This window comes from Abramis brama, assembly GCF_963993115.1.
Source record: "Abramis brama genome assembly, chromosome: 5".
Lineage (NCBI taxonomy): Eukaryota > Metazoa > Chordata > Actinopteri > Cypriniformes > Leuciscidae > Abramis > Abramis brama.
In genome coordinates, this window is record NC_139967.1 from 31,445,882 (window position 1) to 31,468,123 (window position 22,242).

The 22,242-nt window shown below is 37.7% G+C and overlaps 1 protein-coding gene across 2 annotated transcripts in view; it reads right to left on the reverse strand.

Annotated features, from left to right (window-relative positions):
* Positions 1-22,242, reverse strand: part of arb2a (ARB2 cotranscriptional regulator A) — a 186,533-nt gene that overhangs the window by 91,502 nt on the left and 72,789 nt on the right. For both annotated transcript variants that reach the window (XM_084114778.1, XM_084114777.1), the window contains exons 7-8: positions 17,649-17,864; positions 1,812-1,931 (exon numbers count right to left, since the gene is read on the reverse strand). In XM_084114778.1, the coding sequence (XP_083970904.1) occupies positions 1,812-1,931; positions 17,649-17,864 (336 nt within the window). The remainder of the gene's footprint in view (positions 1-1,811; positions 1,932-17,648; positions 17,865-22,242) is intronic.

Below are 22,242 nucleotides of genomic sequence, written 5' to 3' on the forward strand. Positions count from 1 at the left end.
GTTAGGTCAAAGGTTAGACAGAGTGCTCTGTCCTTACAATGCGCACACCTAGACTAGTAGAAATTGTGACAAGATACCTGACCCTTGACCCCAGAGGTGATGTAACACAGGGTACATAGCTGAAAACTTCACAATGTTAAGGTAAAAGGTTAGTTCATCAAAATTGAAAATTTGGTCATCATTTATTTCCCCTTGTGTCTTTCGAAACATGTATGACTGACTTTTTTTCCATGAGAATACAAAAGAGGAAAATCTGAATAATCTCTGCAATTATGAAAATAATGAAAGCAAGGACAATGTACAGGAACACTGTAAAAGTAGCTAATAATAAGACTATATTCCAAGTCTTCTAAAATCATATAATGTGCGAGAAACAGACCAAAACATTATTCTCTAGAAATCTCAAAAATAGTTATTGCTGAGTTTAGATCGACCATGTGGAACGACCAATGGCTTTCACCATCAGTGACTTCAAACCTGGCAGCGCATTTCAGAATATTCGGCAGGATGAAATATTTGTTGAGAAGAAAAAGTGCAAATTTAATGCAAAAGGGTTAAATGTGAAGCCACCAAGAACCCTTAAGAACTCAGGGTAACACTTTATTTAACAGTACACCTGTTACATGTAGCATTACTACAGTAATAATAGTAAATTTATGCATAATTACAAGTAACTAACCCTAAACCAAACCCCAACGCTAATTATGTAGTTAGTATATGTAGTTAAAAAATAACCCTCAGTACTTAAATGTATAATTAATACACAGTAAAAGGGACACCTTATAATAAAGTGTAACTGAATCTAGTGGCACAAATTTCCATACATACTATAAAACGTATCTGGAGTCTCCAGAAATACGTCCTTGGACCCTTTTAAATGACAGATGGACTGAAAATCAACTCCCAACTACTACCAGTTTCTTAAAGACACGTTCTTTAAACACTGGAACCATTTAAGAGAATGCAATGTATGAAAATGAATGCTAATGTAGGACAATGTTCTAACCTGATGAAGAGATACTCTAAGATTTACAGTGAGGGGAAACTATAACCATCGTTGAACAGGCTACGGTAAAGAAAATGACAAATTCAATGGATGGGAGGCTTATGAAAGGCCCTAAAAATAAGGATGCCTATATAGGCCATCACATTTTTTTAAATGTCCCAAATATTATTAGATTACAATTAATTAGTATATGTGTTTTTGTTGTTTTTTTACCATTACACTTTAAGGTTAATGGGAAAAATGCAATCGAGTTGCCTAATAATTGCACAAATTAATATAAAAAGAAAGAAAGAAAGAAAGAAAGAAAGAAAGAAAGAAAGAAAGAAAGAAAGAAAAAAAGAAAAAACGATGGTTAAAGGGTGCATTAACCCTTTTACCATTCACATAAAACAGAGAGGCTGTATTATCAAGTCCAACTAGAGACTAAGTAAGATTCAAATGTGTATCTTCTGTCTTTCTGACTTTAACATGTACTCTGCCCTTCTATCAAGATATTTCTTTCTTTCCTCTCAGGGTCTGATGTTATGCCTACATGTCTACATGCTTTAACAGAGCTGTAGTTTTGCAGTTTCTCATTCTTCCTTCGTCCCTCCCTCCCACTCAAGGAAGTGAATAGTGCCTTAGGACAAGGATGAACTGGATTGTTTACAAAAGCAGCACTTTCTCAAAGAAACTAAGCGTTATTTATTTTTAATCATTTTGCTCTTTTTTTTCTGCTGCTTTTCCCACTGGTGGAGACAACTGTGCGTGTTGAGGTGGTGGAGGGGAAGGGATTTCATAATAATAACCGCCAACAATTACTTACCAAATTCACGTATGACAAGCCGCCATAGCTGTGTGCCACGATGAAGACGTTTTTCGCGAGAGATTTAGAGATGAAGTGGTCCCACACATAAAGTGTGTGTTCCTCCGGAGAGCTGTTTTCCTGCAAAGTCAGAGTGAGAATGATTTGAGTTAAAGGCTTCATTTAATGAGAAATACAATTTTCCTTGATAATTCAAAATACGAGCTCAGAAAACATACAGTAACTTTCAAAATTGAAACTTCTCCAGTCCAAAAAAACTCATTGGATTAAATGAAACTTTTTCGCAGCCTACAGACATCAGACAGATACTTTAACACATGACCACCCACATGTTCATGACACCTATTTACAAAAACATGAGGACAGATTAATTATATGACAAAAACTATGTGGACACCCCATTTAATTAACTATAAAATGAGATAGTAAATCGATTATAGGATATATTTTATTAAAGTGTATTTTATCTGTATAAAACAAAATAAAAAAGCTTTGACCTCTTTAAGTTAGAGACTGCCTGAAGACGTGCACCCAGTAAACTCGCATACAGCCACATTCACTGTTAAATTTATCTTAATCAATGAGTCTTGCATACTGCAAATGCCTCCGATGCAAAACTCAATAGATTGCGTGACGTCAAGTTTATATCTTAATTTGTACCCCACTGACTGATCAATACGGCCTCTATACGAGCGATAAACACATAATCGGCCTACATGGGAAGGTCACACAAGCAGGGCACAAACACAACACTCGTAATTAACACTGGCCTGGGGTTATAACGCTCTACGAATGCGAGACGAGAGAGAGAGAGAGAAGAAAAAGGGCATTCATTCACTGGAGCATGCAACATCGATGTGTTTGTTTGCAAATGCGGCAATCGTTTAAATGCAGAATAACAACTAAATTAGAGAAAAATTGCTAGCAACAAGTGAGTGAACGTGGGTGTTGGTGACATAAAACGACAAATGTGGCATCGGCAGCCACACAGCTGCGTGATATAAAGAGCCCGGCCTTGTCGTAATCCGCTTCTGAAACTTTGCAGCCTTGCCCCGCGTTTAGCCTTTTTCTCATGATCTTGCATCAGCTCTCCCACATTGATTAGCTTTTTGAAAAGCACAATAATAAGTGAATTAGAGCTGAAGGAGCTGGCAGGAGGGAAGAGATTTCCTGTCACTGAGATGGCTTGTGTTGGCGAGGGGACACAAATATGAAAGTAAATAAACAGGCTGGTGGGAGTGTGTGTGTGTGGGGGGGGGTTGCGGCGTGATGCAACTGGCGGAAAGCGCTGAGCCCAGATCTCCTTGGACGGCTGGGCGGTGGGTGCAGGGCGGTGAAAACGGGGATGATTTTCTCTCACACTCTTAGACATCAAAGCTTTTTTGAAGAACCAAAGCTGAGTCATCATCGCAGTGCAGCGCATTTCATATTCATAAAGCTCTCTGCACGCACACGAGCAAGCATGGACACACGGGCACAAAGAAGTGTAGTGGCCAGTAATTCGTTTTTATACCCTCACTTAATAAACGACCCTGGTCCTTATTGTACACAATTAATCAGTTCATGATATTCTAAAGAAAAAAATAATGTTTGCAAGCATTCATCAAAATGTAAGAACTTTTTCTACCTCTCAAACAACCTCTTTTTTTATTCTGCTGATGTAACCAAGGCCGTGCGGGCAGGGGAAAGCAACAAGCTAGAGTGTTTTTATTTTTTACATTCTGGAAAGCAAGTTCTGCTTGCCCGTGTCTATGCTCTATGGTAAAGTCTCTATGCTGACTAAATAAAAAAAGGTAAAATAGTATTAAGAAATTACAAAGCTGTTTTATTTTAATTGCAATGTTCACAGCTAGTGCTGGGCAACGATTAATCGCATCCAAAATAAAAGTTTGTGATTACATAATATATGTGTGTGTGCTGTGTATAATTATTTTGTATATATAAATACACACACATATGCATGTATATATTTAAGAAATATTTGCATGTATATATATATATTTATACTGTATATAATCTATATTATATATAAATATAAAATATTTTATTTGTAAATAACACATTTTTCTTACATATATACATGCATGTGTGTGTATTTATATAAAACATAATTATACACAGTACACACACATATATTATGTAAACACAAACTTGTATTTTGGATGCCCCAGCACTATTCACAACATTTATTTTTAAAGATGTAGTGGGGGGGGGTATGTAATGATATATATCATTCTGACCAAATGCCTGGATGCTTTTAGCTTTTTTTTCTGGCAGGTGAGTGAGTTTTTATAGAATTATTATTTTTTTTATCAAAATTTTAAAAATATCACGGCGTAAATAGTAGTATGATAGTTATGATAGCAAACTACTCATACTCATACACTACTCATACTCTTAATAATATCTCTTTTCACAATCTGACATTGATCAGTACCGAATCTATAAATTACAACTGCAATTTCAAGTTGTCATTATAGATTAATGTGCATCTTGGAAGGTTATGTTATGGTGAAGCAAACAGAAGACTGACCGTTAGGTTGTTCTGTCCGTGCATAAGTGTGTGTGAGTGTGTTTCAATAAATGAAATCTCCACTGTTGCACAAGGGTGATGCCACATAAAACCAGGTAACGTCCCCTTCCCTTATCAACCCAGCACAGAGTCTGACACCTGGACCACACACATACGCAAACACACTCACAGACCACCGCCTCCCTCCAACCCTTCCCCTATGATTGACTACCTCCTCTGATAGAGCCCACACTTATCTAAACAGCATTTGCATATTTGTGTAATTATTTCCTAGGGTTAATTAGCTCCTGCGAAACAATATGCCCATAGAGACCAGTTCCTAGTGACAGGTTCACCCTCTCTCTCTCTTTCTCTCTCGCTGTCAGCCTTCATCTCGTCCATGCATGTGCAAGACCTAGAAGACTCCCAGAGTGAGCAGACCAGTTGCTCATGTCTCAGTGTTATTGTGTATGCATGGACATTAACTTTTCTTTATTAAAAATAAGTGTGTACTTTCTGCATTGCTAACGTCAACAAAGGCAATTGCAAAAATATCGACAAGTTCTCGTCTCCCTTTGGGTGGACAAACTGAAAGCCAACTTATGAATGCCTTACTTATAAATTACTGTTCATATTACCTTATGATTTAAAGTCCCCCTGTGGTGAAAATCAAGCTTTTAATGTTGTTTATATGTTTATGTGGTGTTTTTAATATGCTTTAAGACAAACCATGTGCAAATTCATAAGTCAGCACGATTGCTGAGTATTTTCTCCTTAAAATTGCAGTGAACCAAAGACAGTCTCAAAATCACAGTTTGAAATCGCTGGTGTTTCTGACGTCACAAACTACCTTGTAACCAATCACGTCAACGAGTGATCGTCAACAGGTGAATCTCTGAGCTGGTGTGAGTGAGTGGAGGCGGGGAGAATTTCCATATTCATAGAACAGCGTATACTAAATGAGGCAATGGTATAGAGTTACATTCAAGCTATTTTAAGGCAACGTTTTTTTTTTGTGTGTTTTTTCAAGGAACAAATGTTTAAATGTGTAATTTTAGTGATCAAAGATGGGTTTTAAGGGATAAAATTATTGACTACACGGGGACTTTAAAAATATAATATATTAAAATTACATTAAAGCTTTACAGTGTATATAGGAAATAATTGTTTTATTAATTTATTGATTAATTGATCGTAATGTAATTGGTTACCCCTGCATTCTCATTTCTCTAATTAATCTATTTAGCTTTTTCAATCAACGATCACCCAAAAGTTCACCCAAAAATTTAAATTGTGTCATTAATTAGGACTACACCTCTCAATGGATTAGTTTTACAATCTCTGAACTTTTTGAAGCGTCAAAGTGATAGTTGTGTAGCTGTATATGGAGGGACAGAAAGCTCTAAGATTTCAACCAAAAGATCTTCATTTGTTTTCCTAAGATGAACGGAAGTCTTACAGGTTTGGAACGACATGAGGGTGAGTAATTATTGACCTAATTTTAATTTTTGGGTTAACTAACCCTTTCAATTATGCAGTCCTATTGTATGACAAATGAATAAAAACAAATTAAGAACAAATTTCAAGTAGTATCTCAATCAGTATAATAAATATGTCATAAAAAAAAAAAATAAAAAAAAAGTCACACTGTAGGACACACTGTTACACTGCACGACTTTTTAAGCTGTTAAACTATTTTAACACATTGTTTCCAACAGCCGCCTTCGTGTTAGTTTCAAGACAAATACATAAACCGTTTTATGCCTATTTAAAGCAGAAAATCTCTCTTTCTATTATGCAGAGGCATCACAGTTCAAGACTGAGAAAATGAACATGGAAGTAGATCCACATAAACATTCAGTGTTTTCACTGGCTGTTTGGAACAGCATAATACAATGCTACTGTACTTTTATTAAATACTACGTATACTGTGCATTGTATGCAATTTTCCATATGCAAACAATATCCAGAAGACTTACTACAGTGCCAAAACGTATTTGCTTCCACAATGCATTGAGCTCATTTGGACCTCCTACTTCCATTGTGACGAATTAACAAGGTAATTATAATTAATAATAAACATTTATATTACTATTTCACTTTTCACACAGAGAAGTAATGTCCGCCACAATTTTTGGATACTTTTTGACACTTTTAAATGAATATGTTATTCAAGCAAGCCATTTGTTTTTATTTCATTTATATATATAAAAATATATATTATATATATATTATTTAAATGTTTTTGTATATCTCACATTTTACTTTAAATTGCTTACAAAAAAAATGATTTTATATGCACAGTCAAAATCCAACTGAATAATGTTGATCCACTAAAACATGATGAGCCTTTTTGTATAATTAAAAAAAAAAATACTGTGTATCTATTCATATGGACTACAGTTTATTCAAACGGTTTTACCTCAGCACAACAAACAGACTCCGCATTTGAAGCGGCTCTGGAGGTGGACTCTGGTCCTTAAATGTTCAGTAAGCGATTTCTGAGAAACGCGGTTGAAAGTGGATTGGACTGAGCACCAAAACACACTTGTAGCCAATCAGCAGTAGGGGGCGTATGCACTCATGATGGGGGAGGAGAGAGAGTGGAGCAGGATGGAGATTTGAAGAAAGACTGTAGAAAGAGAGATGGCTGAGAGACATTACAAAAGAGAAAAGGTCAGAGAAATATCCGTGGGGAAAAAAAGGGTTATGATCAGGGAAGAGCTTTAGGACCCACGTTAATATTAGAAAAGCTTTCAAGCGCTGGAGAAACCTAAGCGGGAAGGCCTGAAACGGACACAGAGGTTGCGTTGTTTCTGTTCCATATGTGAGTAACATTAGCTTTGCTAAGTTTTACAGAACCAAGATATGCTGTAGTTGTAATTTTAGAAACAGATCATAACAAATAATTGCTTGTCTGGAGCTGCTGTGCTGCTGGCGAATAACAACAAACTCTTGCTAGTATGTACTGTTGTGTTCTGCATATAATTTTTTTGTTAATTCGTTCATCATCTTCACTTTATTTTTTGCGAAGCATTATTTTGCTTCGCTTTAGCTATGATAAAGAAACATCCACTTTTGCATTGAGTATTTGTGTATTTTGGGGGCGGAGCAATAAATGGAGGGGTGTGTTTGTTTGGGTTGATTTCAAATATCAAGTGTTTCTCAGAAATCGCTTACTGCACCTTTAATGGACATCTACTGTTATAATAGACCACTCGTTAGCCGCTTTTCAACCGTTGGGCCGAACTGTTCTCTTTGCTTAACCATTCCATTCCGTGCCGATCCGGCCCAGCCGGTACGGATATGATTTAATTTTCCACTGTGGGGCTGATAACGGCCGCTCTTTGCAATGTAATACAAATGCATTTGTAACACAAGAGTTAACAGATGATACAAAATGTAAATAGTGACTTTTATGGAGGATCAGATATTTCTTTTAATTTATCATTAGTTTGCGTTTACGTCGCTCAAATAGCACACTTAGCCAGCTACAGAGAATCTGGTAGACAGGCAACAGACAAGTGACAAATCCTGAAAATTGAATAGAATGTTTGATGAATATAAATTTGATGAATAGAAAAGAACAGTATTTATATGAAATAGAAATCTTTTGAAACAATGTAAAAGTCTTTACTGTTACTTTTGATTAATTTAATGTGCCCTTGCTGAATAAAAGTATTACGTTTTTTTTTTTTTTAAGCACTGACCACAAACTTTTGACCGAGAATGTAAATCTTTTCATATCATCTTTAGTATCCAGTTAAAATACTTGCTACAATGAGTAAAAAGTTCTGCACGTGGCTTTAAAACCATTTTTAAAAAATCAACGGTATCACCAAAATCCAGAATGTCAGAATCAGGGCCAAAAAATGTGGGTAACACTTTAGTGTACGGTCCAATTCTCACTATTAACTAGTTGCTTATTAGCATGCATGATCATATTCTACTTCCCTTAATCTTACCCAATACCTAAACTTAATAACCTTACTCACTATTAATAAGCAGTATTAGTTAGTTAATTGTGAGAATTGGACCCTAATCTAAAGTGTGACTCACTAGTGTAATACCAAATACCACATTACCAAAATTGCAGTTGTCACAATACCAACACTGGTGAAATTTTTTGATTCTCGATTCACATTTTAATCCCGCAATTAAGACATGTAAATACAAATATTTCCAAATGAATGTAAGGTAGTCTTTCAAGTATTTCCAAACTAAGCAAACACAGCTTGTTCAGATTTGGTCTTAGACCATGTTTTCATTGGACTCACCTGGTCTTGGTCTTGACTCAAATAGGCTGGTCTCAACTACACCACTGCTAGCTACAAATTGCAACTAATTCATATTTAGCTGCCTTTTCGCAGGTCCACAGATTACCTTTAAAAAGCCCATCCAAACAGTCAGAATTAACCGTGCTAAATGTTTCTAGAAACACTGGGCAAACATAGTCCTCTCAGTTCACTTCAATGACCAGCGGTACCTCTTCAGAAGGGCATGGGATTATTTTCATTTAGTTAAACGATTAAGCGTTAAACAATCCAAGGAGGTAATTGCGTGTTTTGTATTATTACTGGAGCCATTAGAATGTGGACCTACTTTCCAGGTGTTTGCCGAGATTCACATTAAGTGCCTCAAACGTCCGTTAGCCTGTCGCTAGCTCCACATGGCTTGCGTTTACAGAGACCGCGGACTGATAGTAAGAAATAGGAGTCTGGGAAAGCCGATAATGCTGAGGGATTTGAAAGTTGGCAGTGTGAGTGCTGGGTTTGTATACTCGGATAAGGCTGAGACTGGGTTTCATGGCGGCGCGTGGACTTCCTGATAGCGCCGCTAGCGTGCATGGAACACTAGACGTCTTGGGCTGGCAAAACGAGTACTGGCACTCACTTCCTGCAGATTTTCCGTCCACACCTGGCCAGTTCCAGACAAGGTGCTCCTTCAGAAAAGAGTGTGACCGTGGCGAGAGCCCTCATATCTAGCAGAGGGGAAAGGGGGGAGAGAACATGAACCAAGGAGATGACTTGAAAATCACAAGTAATTAACGACTAGCAAGCCCGCCGAAAGCCAGTAAGATGACAAACGAGGCCAACGGGGAAGATGTGGACAGAATATCAACATGCTTAGGGAAAACAGGAAATTAAAAAGGCATTGGGGGGGGGTTTACAGACCCCCTAAGAGGGCTCTTAAATAAAGGAGGTGGAGGTATGGTGCTGATAAACAGGAGAATGTACTGTCACGGCGCTATGACCTTGTTAGCATGGAGCTAATCTCGACAAAATTTGCTAGTGCATTGTTTCAAATCAATATCTCATTAACAAACTACAAAGGCCTAGGCAAAAGACAGCTCTTGGCTGCATTTGGGCAGAAAGGTCATCTCTGTGACATTTCAACCTGTCTCACTCAAAGCCTGTGATTGTCAGATTAAATTACTGCCTTGCTTTAATTGATGTTAGGGGGAAGAAGGCACAGACAGTGGTTTGTGTGTCGTTTGGTGGTGAAGGCCTGCTGTGAAGGCCCTTGGTTTGGCTTCTGACAGCAGATTGGATGTGTTTCTTGGTTGACCTAACGGGAAGATTGGGAGCAGACATCTGAGCGGAGCTACAGCGGGATTCGCCCTGAGAGCGGTTCCAATGCACAGCTTCAGAGAGAGGAGATCTCAGACAGTGGCAAGGGTTGACAAGCAGTTCATATGCAAAAATTACAAGAGGACAACACACACATACAGGCACACAGAGAGAGCTGCCTCATATACACAATTCACATTCTCTCGTTTCTCTCTCTCTCTCTCTCTCTCTCTCTCTCTCTCTCTCTATATATATATATATGTGTGTGTGTATATACATATATATATATATAGAGAGAGAGAGAAACGATATATACACACATACATATATACAATCTTTTTTTCTAGGTTTCATAATATCCAAAATCACTCTGTAATTTTAAAAGATAAACAGAGGTCTATATGAATCATGTTACCAGGTTCCAAAACTAACTCCCTGCAAGTGCCAAATGTGAGTAAGAATTGGCTTTGCTGAGTAAATAAAACATAGTTACTACAAGTACTGTATGAGCATATTATGGTTTAAAACAAATTGCATGATTTCAGTTATGAAAGAGAGCAAAATCAAATACATAAAAAACAACTGTCACAACTTGGGCATCTTCTTACAACCTTACTGAAACATTTACCATCCAAAGTATATGCTTAAGTTTACTAGGACGCTTTATCTATGTATGTACTTATACTCCATATGTGATGACAACGCTTTGCATTAAGCAACCAAAACAAATACATTAGGAATATATATATATATATATATATATATATATATATATATATATATATATATATATATATATATATACACACTCTTGTGCTAACAGATGCCCCAGCTCATAAATCAGTGGAGCTCAAAATAAATAAATACACTCACGCATACAGCAGACGAACCTCGTAAAGAACCTCGTAACCTGTGATTCTGACCTCTGCTACGCTCATATCACCAGTTCAGAAGTTTAATTAAGGCACGTCCGGTCACCACGCTTGTCTTGGCAATGTGGGTTATGTGGAAGGTCTTCAAGGCCAAAGTTCACATACACACAGAGGACCTCCAGAAGTGTCCGTGAACTACGGGAACACTGACTGAGGCTGATACAACCCGAGCCAGAATACAAGTCTCTTGACATCTCCGAATCGGCGGGGCCATATCTAATAGACATGTAGGTTAGGGATGTACGAGCCAGGCATTGGGAAACAGTACATCTCCAAAACACGGATTCCTCTCGTCCCCGGGGGAACAGGAGAGAGAAGACGAGGGATAAATAATGGATGTCGTTTCTGTGGAGACGAAGGACGCAGTAAAGGTACACAAAGTAGGAACACCAGCAGTAACCCCTTGAACCGATGCTTATGTCCCATCAATGCCCCATCGGTGACACCTTTATATGATTTTGGAGCACCTTTTAGACACAACACAATATGCTCTCATTCATAATCATATGCAAGATGTTGGTGAAGCATTACAACATATAGTTTGTTCAAAATATTTACTGTGGAAAGTTGAGAGGTATTTACTTTGCATACTACTAAAAGTTGTAGTTGGTCACAAAAAAAAAAAAAGAAAAAAAAAAAGTGTTCAAATCACAGTGGGTCTCCCTCACTAACTATGCGTGCACATATTTGTGCACAAAAACTGTGTACAAACACAATGTTAAATACCGCCTATTTTCTTATTTAAACAAAACTCCTGGTGGCCTTTAAAACATGAATGTATTCATCTAAAATTCTATATACACTACTGTTCAGAAGTTTGGGGTCAGTGAGACTTTTACTTTTATTCAGCAAGGATGCATTAAATTACATTTCAAATAAATATTTTTTCATCATAGAACCCTGTTTCCACAAAAATATTAAGCAGCACAACTTTTTTAAAAACTGATAATAATAATAAAAAAAATGTTTCTTGAGCAGCAAATCATATTAGAATGATTTCTGAAGAATCACGTGACACTGAAACTGAAGTAATGATGCTGAAAATTCAGCCATCACAGGAATAAATTACAATTGACAAATAACCCTACAATAAGTCTCACATGTTTATTATTTATTATTATACTTAGGCTGTCTGAAAAGCTCATATGTGGAAATATTTTGGCAGTATAGTATGCTAATTAGTAACTTCTGGCATGTGCTTGTGCTGATGAGAATTCATCAAAAGAGAAAAAGAAAAAAAAACATGTAAAAAGAAAATTCGTACACTATAATTCATGGAGATCCTTATTCATGAAACACGAGCAGAACAAATTTCTGTGTAAACTGCATGTAAAACTGTTGCATGTATGGAAGTGTGAATGATTTACAGTTATGATCGTGTTTAATGAACAAAGATCCAATGTGTTGCGCTGGATTACGTCAACCCAGAACATTTCAATCATAACTATAAAGGCCATCCTTTTATTTTCCAGCATTATTTTCCAGCTAACAGATTTAACACTTAAATGTTACTGCCATGGAAATCATTTCACGGTAAATGCGACAAGAGGCAGAACTTGTGTGTTGCAAAACAATGTAAAGCAGAGGCCTGGTGTCAATGGATGTTTTATTTTTCTCGTGTTAGGTCATAGCGTACATGGTGCATGAAAGCGATGGCGTTCTCGAGCGTTCAATAAACTCATGCCATCTCCACAAGGATTTGACACTTAAAGTTCTGCAGGCACTTAAGTAAAGAATAAACGGAGAGATGGAAAGAGCAAGAAATGAAAAGAAAAACACCTCCCACAAGCTGCTGCGTCTGAATGTTTGACGAAGTGCTCTCCCTTTCTCTCGAGCCTAGAACGTTTTACAAAAAAAAAAGCAACAATAAGAAATGTGAAAAAAAAAAAAAAGTGTTAGGAGAAGGATTCTAGTCATTTACAAAAATAAGTGGTGCTTTAGAGAAAGGCTGAGCGCACTGGGCTTTTTGTCCACTTGCTCTTTTCCCCTTGGGGCTGGGGCCCTAAGCCGGGACCGCTCAGGCCTGAATGAAATCTTTGGAAGCTTCTTAAGCTCTGAATGTGGGTTTTGTTCTTGCTATTCCTCCGCTTGGCTGACAGAAAATAGGTAACTGGATTAGGCCTCAAATTCAGAGTAAAGTGAACTCCCAAAAAAACTTTGTATGCCACCCCCACTATTTCGGCCCCCCCTGGTTCTCATGTCCACCCCTCTTCTTCGGCGTCAGCAGACATGGGCCGCTGAGGCTGTGATCTGTAAGATTGCGGGGAGATTAGGCAGGGCTGGGGGCTCGCAACCCGAGGGGTGCTAAAAAGTAAGAGTGCTAAAGGCAGTTAAGGGCTCCTTAATGGGGGTAAGGAAGTGTATTAATCAACTCAGCGCTACCAAAGCCTGGAGCTGCAGGGCCCGGCCAGAGCGACGTGCAGGTGGTCTAGTGCTCTACGGGGAGTCAAGGAGGGGAGGAGAGGAGGTTCAGTCGCATACAATGCCACTATAAAAGATTAAAAACTTTAGGAGAATGGGACTCGCTGTGACCCGCCTCCTACTCTAGGGCCTGAGAGGATGGGTGGAGAGGAGGAGAAAACACACACAAATACAGACACGCACACATCAGCGCAGTTACAGATTCATCAAAAAACTGATCCGAGGGAGACTCGCATACAGCGATCTATAGCACTGTAATCTGAATGGACCCAATGACACAATGTACTACCAAATAATCTGTGTACTAATACTGTGTGTACTCATGGAGGGCTTCAGTGCTAGTTATCAAATATGTAAATGTGGGTGTATGACGCTTACGTCAGTTTTTTTGAAAACGGTATCTTACTGAAAGAAATCCAATGGGGAAAAAAAGAACAGTAAGGAGGTACTTAAGCAAACATTAAGGCTTATTTTTAAAATAATTTAAATAATCTAGTTATTTTTTGTGATTAGAGGAGATAAGGTATAAAAAAAATAGGGTAACACTTTAAAATAAGGTTCCATTTGGAAACATTAGTAAACTATGTCAGTTAACATGAATTAACAATGAGAAATAATTCTAAAGCATTTATTAATCTTAGTAAAATGTTAATTTCAACATTTACTTATACGTTATTATTAAGTTGTTAATCTGTTAATATTACCTAATGGACCTGAGTTAACATGACAATGAACAGTTTTATTTATTAAAATTAGAAACATTTTATTAAACGGATGGATGGATGGATGGATGGATGGATGGATGGATGGATGGATGGATGGATGGATGGATGGATGGATGGATGGATGGATGGATGGATGGATGGATGGATGGATGGATGGATGGATGGATGGATGGATGGATGGATGGATGGATGGATGGATCATTGTTAGTTAATACATTAAATTGATATTTCACCGCTGTTAAGATGAATGTGTATTTAAATTTAAATTCATTTATGTAGTAGAAATGTGAAATTATTTTAGAAGTTGGTGCCTTCTAGACTGAGAAAAGCCAGAAAATGTATTTTTGGCTCATGTGGATGAAAGACAACAACTCCCAGAATGCACTTTCTTCGCTGCCCTACGAGGCCACTCCCAAGCCACGCCTACCAATTACAGAGGACACTATCGGAATAAATTATACAACTAGGTTACTAGTTGACTCAAAACTGAAAAGACGCCGTTTTATCGTGAGATCCCACCCCCTATGGGCGGGTTGAAAACATGCAGAACTAACTCTACTACTGGCTGTAGTCTCTAGCCTCTGGCCAAAAAAGCCTCCGATGACGCAAAATTACGATTTTTGCGTCAGCGGAGGCTTTTTTGGCCAGAGGTTTCTACTAATTCAAAGCTTAATGCTGATCGGTGAAGTATCCCTTTAACTAATGTTAACTAATGGGAGCTTATTTTAAAATTTGTAAAAAAAATAATAAAAAAAACATATTAAAAGCTTGTAATGTCAGTTTGTGTTGATGTACATACAATATTGTTTCAAGTCACTAAGAAACAACATAAGTATTTTGGAAAACAACTATCATTACAAACTATCATTACATTTCTAGATAAATTAATTTACATTAACAAATAATATGTTAAGCATAATTATATTATGTTATGTTATGTTACATGTTATATTCATTATAGTTTATATATTTTCTGAAGAATTGCTATGTGGTTGCTGATGTATTCTGAGTGTCTTGGCTTGTTTTGTTACTAGCCCATGTGAAAATATCCCACCACTGAGCTTTTATTATTGTGCCTAGAAAGGTCTTGGGTCTACCTATGTTTAATTTGAAAAACATTCAAAAAATACAGATTATTAGCAGCAGTAATAGCAATACTTGCCTTAACAAGCAACTCTAATAATGTTTTTAAATGTTATGAAAGTATTTCCACTGTAATGGAAGTCTTTCCAAAGAATCAATGTTTTTATGCAACTATAATCACTTAAGTACTACACACATAAACCCTTAACAAACATACACAATCTCAAAGTATACAAAGAAAATTAAATCAAAGCGCTGAATCATTACATTTCAGCCACTGACAATGTGCTGCAGGATATGAGTTATATAAAAACTAAACAAGCCAACAACACACACAAACGAAAGCCTGAAATCATCTCAATAGAGCCCTTTTAATATTTTCCTGCAGTGGTTCAAAACAAAACGGCTTTTCCAACTTGCGTGCATTTCCACTTGGCAACCGTACTTCGATGTTCCCTACAGGAATTCACAAGCACAAATATAAGTCAGAGACACACAGTCATCAGCACATGTCCTTGTGCTGGAGCAGCTCGCTCTGGTTTGGAACTGCATAATGTGGCCGAGTGGAAAGCGGGCAGACGTCAGAGTTCAGAACACTGCAAGGCCATCTAGCAGACCTGGACTTTATCTCATACTGCTAGACTAGACTTCAGGAGGAGAGAGAGAGATGCTAAGTCTTCTCATCATATGAATCCCAAACGATCCCAGCTGAAATATTTATTAAGACATTGCTATGGGTTCTTCCCTTTCTCCTCTTCAGGGTAATGTAGCTCCTCTTGGATACGTACACACACTTTTTCTCTATCATTTACTCATAAACACACATTGCTGCATGTGCGCATGAAGATGTCAGCTCTCATAGATATTGACAGTGAGTTTTTCCATTATACACAGCAGTCTGGAGAACAACTTCCTCTATTCACCACACTAACACTGATGAAACGCCTCAGAAATGGACGAGGTGTTGAAATCTCAGATTCACACTCACTGATGGCTATTTCATAGATTTTTATTTTTTCTCTTACTGACTGTGAATGTGTGTTAAAAAACAACTTCATCTGGGCAACACCACAGAATTCTGTCCTCAGTTTGAATTTATTAAGGAATGACAGTTGTCAGAGTTAGTTTATGGCAATAAAAAGAGTAATTAAGATAATTTGTTTACAAAGAGAGGGAAAGTGAGAGGTACGACAGTTTTAAAGTTGACTTCATGCTAATAGTGCAGATAATTATACCTCAACGTGCCATGTGTGTGTGTGTGTGTGTGAAGGTAGCCTCAGAAGTGTGTTGACAGCTCACACACCGCTACTGAGTCAACGACAGTAAATGACAGCACAAGGAGTGTGACGATATGTGACGTGGCCGTCAAATGGTGATAAAACAAAGCGCTAACTTTCGGGAGACAATTTTTCCAATTGATGCTTCCTTCTTTCATCTGGTTGCCTCATGGTTTTGCATTAGAAATGATTTATTTCTTTGATTTGATTTGGGGTGTGCATGTATACTTGTTGTGTATATCTCTTCTCTGCATACTAACAGTTCGACCCAAGATGCCATGGAATTAAACTCGGATATTTGTGGAGATTTCCATGTCTGTTAGCATGTATGCTAGAGTACCCAAAGTAGGCATGAAATGAATATTTTCTAAATGCACGTTATTGATCTCATTGTGAACGATTCATAAAACATGCTTTTTTCTTTCTTTTTTTTACCTTGCAATTATTAAACTAAAATATTATAACTCAATGTTCCGTTAAAAGCAAGAGACTTGATTCTGTTGATCTATGGCAGTCTTTTCCAATCATTTAGTTCTCTTAAACCCCTGTCTCTCTTTTTTTTTTTTTTTTATAAGGGAAACGGCTCACAATCCAATAAACCATCCAACAATTTTTCTCTTAATCCGTTACACCTGGATGTGCGTCACAGTATGGAAGAAAAGATCTATCATTCCTCAGTTTCATTTGTGACTTTAAACTTGGACAAAATTCACTTCTAGCAGATATTCACATTTAAAAAAAAAAAAAAAATCTCTTCTGGGGAAATTGAGCAAATATATTGATGAAGGTAGCTGATTGTAGCTACCCGAATGAGTTAGTCTTGAACGATGTGTGTTGATGTTTTCTCGTGGTTGTTACTTTTGTAATTTTCACGCTTTTTTGTTTTTATTTCATTGTACAGCACTGTGGTCAACTATGTTGTTTTATTATGTGCTTTATAAATAAAGTTGGATTGGATTGATTGATGACTCATCCTGCACTACACTGATTTTAGTCCAATCAGATGCTCTCTAGAATGAGAATGCCCTCCCCCTAGTGGTTCATGACTGTGATGTAACTAAATAAATAAAAAAGGACAAGCACATTGTTAGGAATTACATCAAGGGATAAAACGGTGCTCATCAAGCGATTTCGCTGGGCTTTTAAAAACAGAGAAAGAGAGATGAAAAATCTGGATGGTTTCCAAATCCTCCACAGCCTCCTGACCGCACATGTGTGGCCCACTCACTCAGCTGCCTAAAACCCCCTCTCACCCTCTATTTCACCCCATCTTCCTTTCCCTCTCTCTGTACTCATCATCCTCCCTCGGCCACTCACTCGTATCGGGATGTGCTCCGTCTCTCTTTCCTTCTGTGGGTTGCGATACTTCTCATAAAAGTCCTTCTTTTTCTTGCTCTCCCGCTCTTCCTTCCTCTCTCTCTTTTCAGCAGGCTCATCGGAGGCATCCGGGGACGGTTTCTTGGCTGGATCCGGAACCTTCTCCACCTCCAGAGAGTTCTCGTTGGGGTTCAGCACAATCACCCCGTAGCCCTCCTGAGAGACAAAACACATACAAATGAATAAACAAATAAACAGGCTCCAGTGCTCTTTCTGATTGTACTCGAGTTGCCAAAACAAACCAGCCCTTCATAATAAAGCAAGGTGTCCGGGGAGAGGCATGTATGCCAGCGCTGTGAGTCACGGCATTGTGTGGCATGCAGTAGAGGAGTGAACTATTGGGAGAGGGATTAGAGCGGCTCTCGATGCGAACGGAGGTCAGTGTCACGTTCATGTGAGCTCAAATTCAGCTTCAGCTTCAGTTAGTGTACTGACATTCAGCATAAAAAAGGAATACTGCTACTGAGTTGCATTTAGAGAAATAAATCCAGCTTTCCTAATTGATTGTGGAATATACAGACTAAAATTATGAGTTCTGTTATATTTTAACTGCACATATTATAACAAGCTAAATCATAATCTTTTAGATGCATGTATAATTTAAATCCATTAAAAATGAAACATTGTAAAATCGACATTAAAACCTACAGTGAAATTACTTTTTTTAATACTTCACATAAACCAAAAACACAAGCATAAACAAAATGCATAAAAGTAACAAATAAACACATTTAAAGACTTTAATACTCAATGGTATCAGTGTCTCAGTGGCAGGCAGATATGAAATAGTCTGTCGCTTGTTCTATTGCATCGCTCTAAATAAATGCACAATACACACAGCCAAACTCCCGCAGAAGAGAAATCACCAAATCAAAGTTTCTCCCGGACGGCTCAAAGTGAATTCGGATCCCCTGCATACGCTGAAAAAATAGGAACAGTGCTTACGAATACAACTTCTTTGACAATAAGAGAAACAAATGTTTCAACAACTCAAAGAATTACAAATAACTCAATAAATAAATAAGTAACAATAATAATAAAATAAGTAAATAAATAATGTTCGCAAAATATTATCTATTCTATATTAAGTATAATTATCTTATCTAAAAACTAAACTTGTGCTTAAATGTAAATAATTTTTGCTTTACACATTACTCCATTTAATCATAAAACAAACATATTAAAAGGCACCTAATCAACACAATTTTATATGAAAAGAAAAAAGAAATCTTCATAATATGACAAGCTAATTTTTTTTTTTCCCCACCGACATAATCTTTAAACTATTTGCATCAACCAAGAAACAAAGGTGTGATTTTCAAAACAGCTAATTAAAAATTAAGCTTCTGTCAATAGCAAACAATTATAATTATTTCACATGATGGACTGCAAAGCAAGCATTTTCACATCTAATCAATACAAACGAGCTCACGCCAGCATTTTACTAATACAACTAATAACTGAACTAAAAACACTAATATAAGATTATTATGTGCTCATTTACACTTTTAAATACATTTTAAAAACATCATTTAATTTACAGTTACGAATTAAAATGCATGCATATTAAAAGTTCGACACGAAATCCATGTGATCATTAAATTATAACACTACAGCCAACGTAATTCATTTCTGCTGAACTCTGATTCAGTTTCTCATTTAATAAATGTCTTTTTTGTACAAATCCAGTCCGACAGCCTGCGGTGTGTAAGAGTAGAGGTGGCGTTTATCAGAGTTAGTCTGAACTGACCAGACGTGGGGTTAAAATTTGTAGTTATTTGTTTCTGTCTGGCAGGCTGGTGTCATCTAAGTGACGTCTGGCTCTTAGTGTGTGGTGTTGTGGTGAGGGAGGCTGAGTGGAGCTCGGTGCCACTGCCCACTGGTGGCAGGTTAGATAAATGACCGAGAAAGAGACAGAGCGCCTTGATAAGACAAACAAACTCCCTGTTGTCCATTCTTATCTTTTCTTTTGAAATAATAATGTCCTTAAAGCAAATGTGATATAATAGTTTGCATAACTAGACTGAGTTTAGCTTTGAACTTCGGTTGATTTCAGCATTCTTCACCCTTATTATGGAATATATAAAGTGTTCATTTACACCAACATTGTCTAAAATGAACACAGGAGAAATTACAAAAAAAAAAAGATCCAACAACAACAGTAATAAAAGTTATAGTAACACTTTACAATAAGGTTTATTAGTTAACATGAACTAATAATGAACAAAACTTCAGCATTTATTAATCTTAGTTAATATTAATTTCAACATTTACTAATACGTTATTAAAATCAAAGGTTGTATTTGTTAACATTAGTTAATGCACTGTGAACTAACATGAACAAACAAAGAACAGCTGGATTTGGATTAACTAACGTTAACAAAGATTAATAAATACTGTGACAAATGTATTGCTCGTTGTTAGTTCATGTTAGTTAATACATTATTGAACCTTATTGTAGAAGTGTTACCAAAGTTATTTGGTAGTGCTTTAAAAAGAGATTAAATTATCTTTTTTTTAAAAAAGTTTAAATGGAGTCTGAACGCATTTCTAGCTAAATTCATTATAAAGGAAAGTGAAGAGAAAACTACTTCTACTATAAATAATAATAATATAAACAAGTGGAATATATAATCATTCAACATTTAACAATATAGAAATAAATGATACAAAATAATCAACAGCAATAATTATAATTACATACTAATAACATTAGTACAACTCGATGATAAATTATAGTCTTATGGCTCTAATAGATGCTTTTCTTTTGTTTAGTATTCAAACTTTGTAATATTGCGCGTTCTGTTATATCTGAAAGACTCTAGAGCCTCCCTTTCTCTGTTGTGACGCATTTGCCGTATCCCGGACTCTTCCCATGCCCTCCTGCCCTGGCAAGCACCTCCTCGAGGGGCGAGTGGCGACGGGGTCTGGCCCCTGGGCCAGCGGTCAGCGCAGGTCACCACAGCCCCTCACTGGGGCTCAGACCCTCATAACCCGCCGCTGGACTGCCTCTTTAGTGCTCTTTTGTCCGGCTGTCTCAGACCAGCCGACTTCTTGCACATAACACAACAATGACTTGATCTCTCCGAGCTGTGACTGACAACGCTGTGACATTCTGGAAAATTCTCCAGTTTTTTGGGGGGTTTTGTGTCAGTGTTGTTTTAATTATACGACAGAACAGCTCACCTTTTAAGAAGCTGATTTAAGATGGGGTGAGGGAATGCATAGAGCTCGAGATTAAAGAACTGAGAGCGTTTCTACGCTGCCAAACAAACGGTACAAAGGATCCATCACCATGAAAACATTCATGCCACAGCGTATTTGCACATTTACTGATACAAACACAAATCGGACTGTTCGGTTTGATCCGGTTAGGGGCGTAATTGATAAGTACAGCAATAATGCTGCGTCCCCCGAATCACCCCATCTCAAATAAACTCTATTTTCAGTCCGAATGGCTGAAATGAGATGTCGCTAATAACCCTGCACCTCTGACGGACAGCCCGGTGTTTTATCTATTTGTGGCCCTTTGTTTGTCTTTGAAGTGAGAGTGTCTCTATTTTTATTTTTTTTTGTCTCTTTTCGGTCTCTGATGAACTAAAGCGTGTATTGCTTTGGGCTCGGCGGTGAGAACAACACTTGACGGATACAAAGCACGCTTGATAGCAGTTAGGAGTGAACGTGTTTGTGTGTGTGTGTCTGTGAGATAAAAACGGCATGTGAAGGAGTTATGCACTATATGTATCCATTTGCACAAGAGTCGACGAATGCTTGGCAGAACAACACGTATTTACAGTACATTCTACAACGAGAGCATGTTAACGTGGTAAAAATGTGTGCGTGTGCGATAAAAGCGGGAGGAGGTGAGCTCTCGGTGTTAAAACCGACGGACAGACTCTCCATTACAGCGCGGCCTTGGCCTGGCCCCCTGTGTCTGCGCGTCCTGTCCTCTGATTGGCTGCCATCTATGGAAATGCCCACGGCTGAGGAGTACAGCCAATCGGAGAGGAAGAGGGATCAAGGACGCCGCATGATGATTGGTGGAGGGAACAGATGATCTGAGGAGGGCTGGCACATATTTACAAACACACAAAAAAAACTCAAACGGAGATGGGAATTGAAAAAAAAGAAAAAAGATTTGATTATAAAAACTAAAAAATTACACCCTTAAGCATATCGAGCAAATGTAATAACAATAATAACATTTGCATAACCCTTACGAATACAGAAACGCACCAACATGCAAGACAAACCGACTGACCGGCAACAGCGTGCCGCTTTCTCTCTCTCCCATGCTGTGAGAGAATCGGTGAGCGGCACTAGAGCGGGCCCGTATTACAGTCTTTCATTACAGGTCGGTTATGGTGTGCCCCCTCTAGGTGAATGTAAATCTAGGATACAGTATTATAAACCTGAGCCCTGCGAGGCTGAGATTGAGGCCTGCCTTTCAAGGCCACCTCTACTCCCCGCCCCACAGTTCTGGGTGACCTTGTCTGTCAGTGGCGCTACATGGGCTTCTTTTCTACCGTGCAAG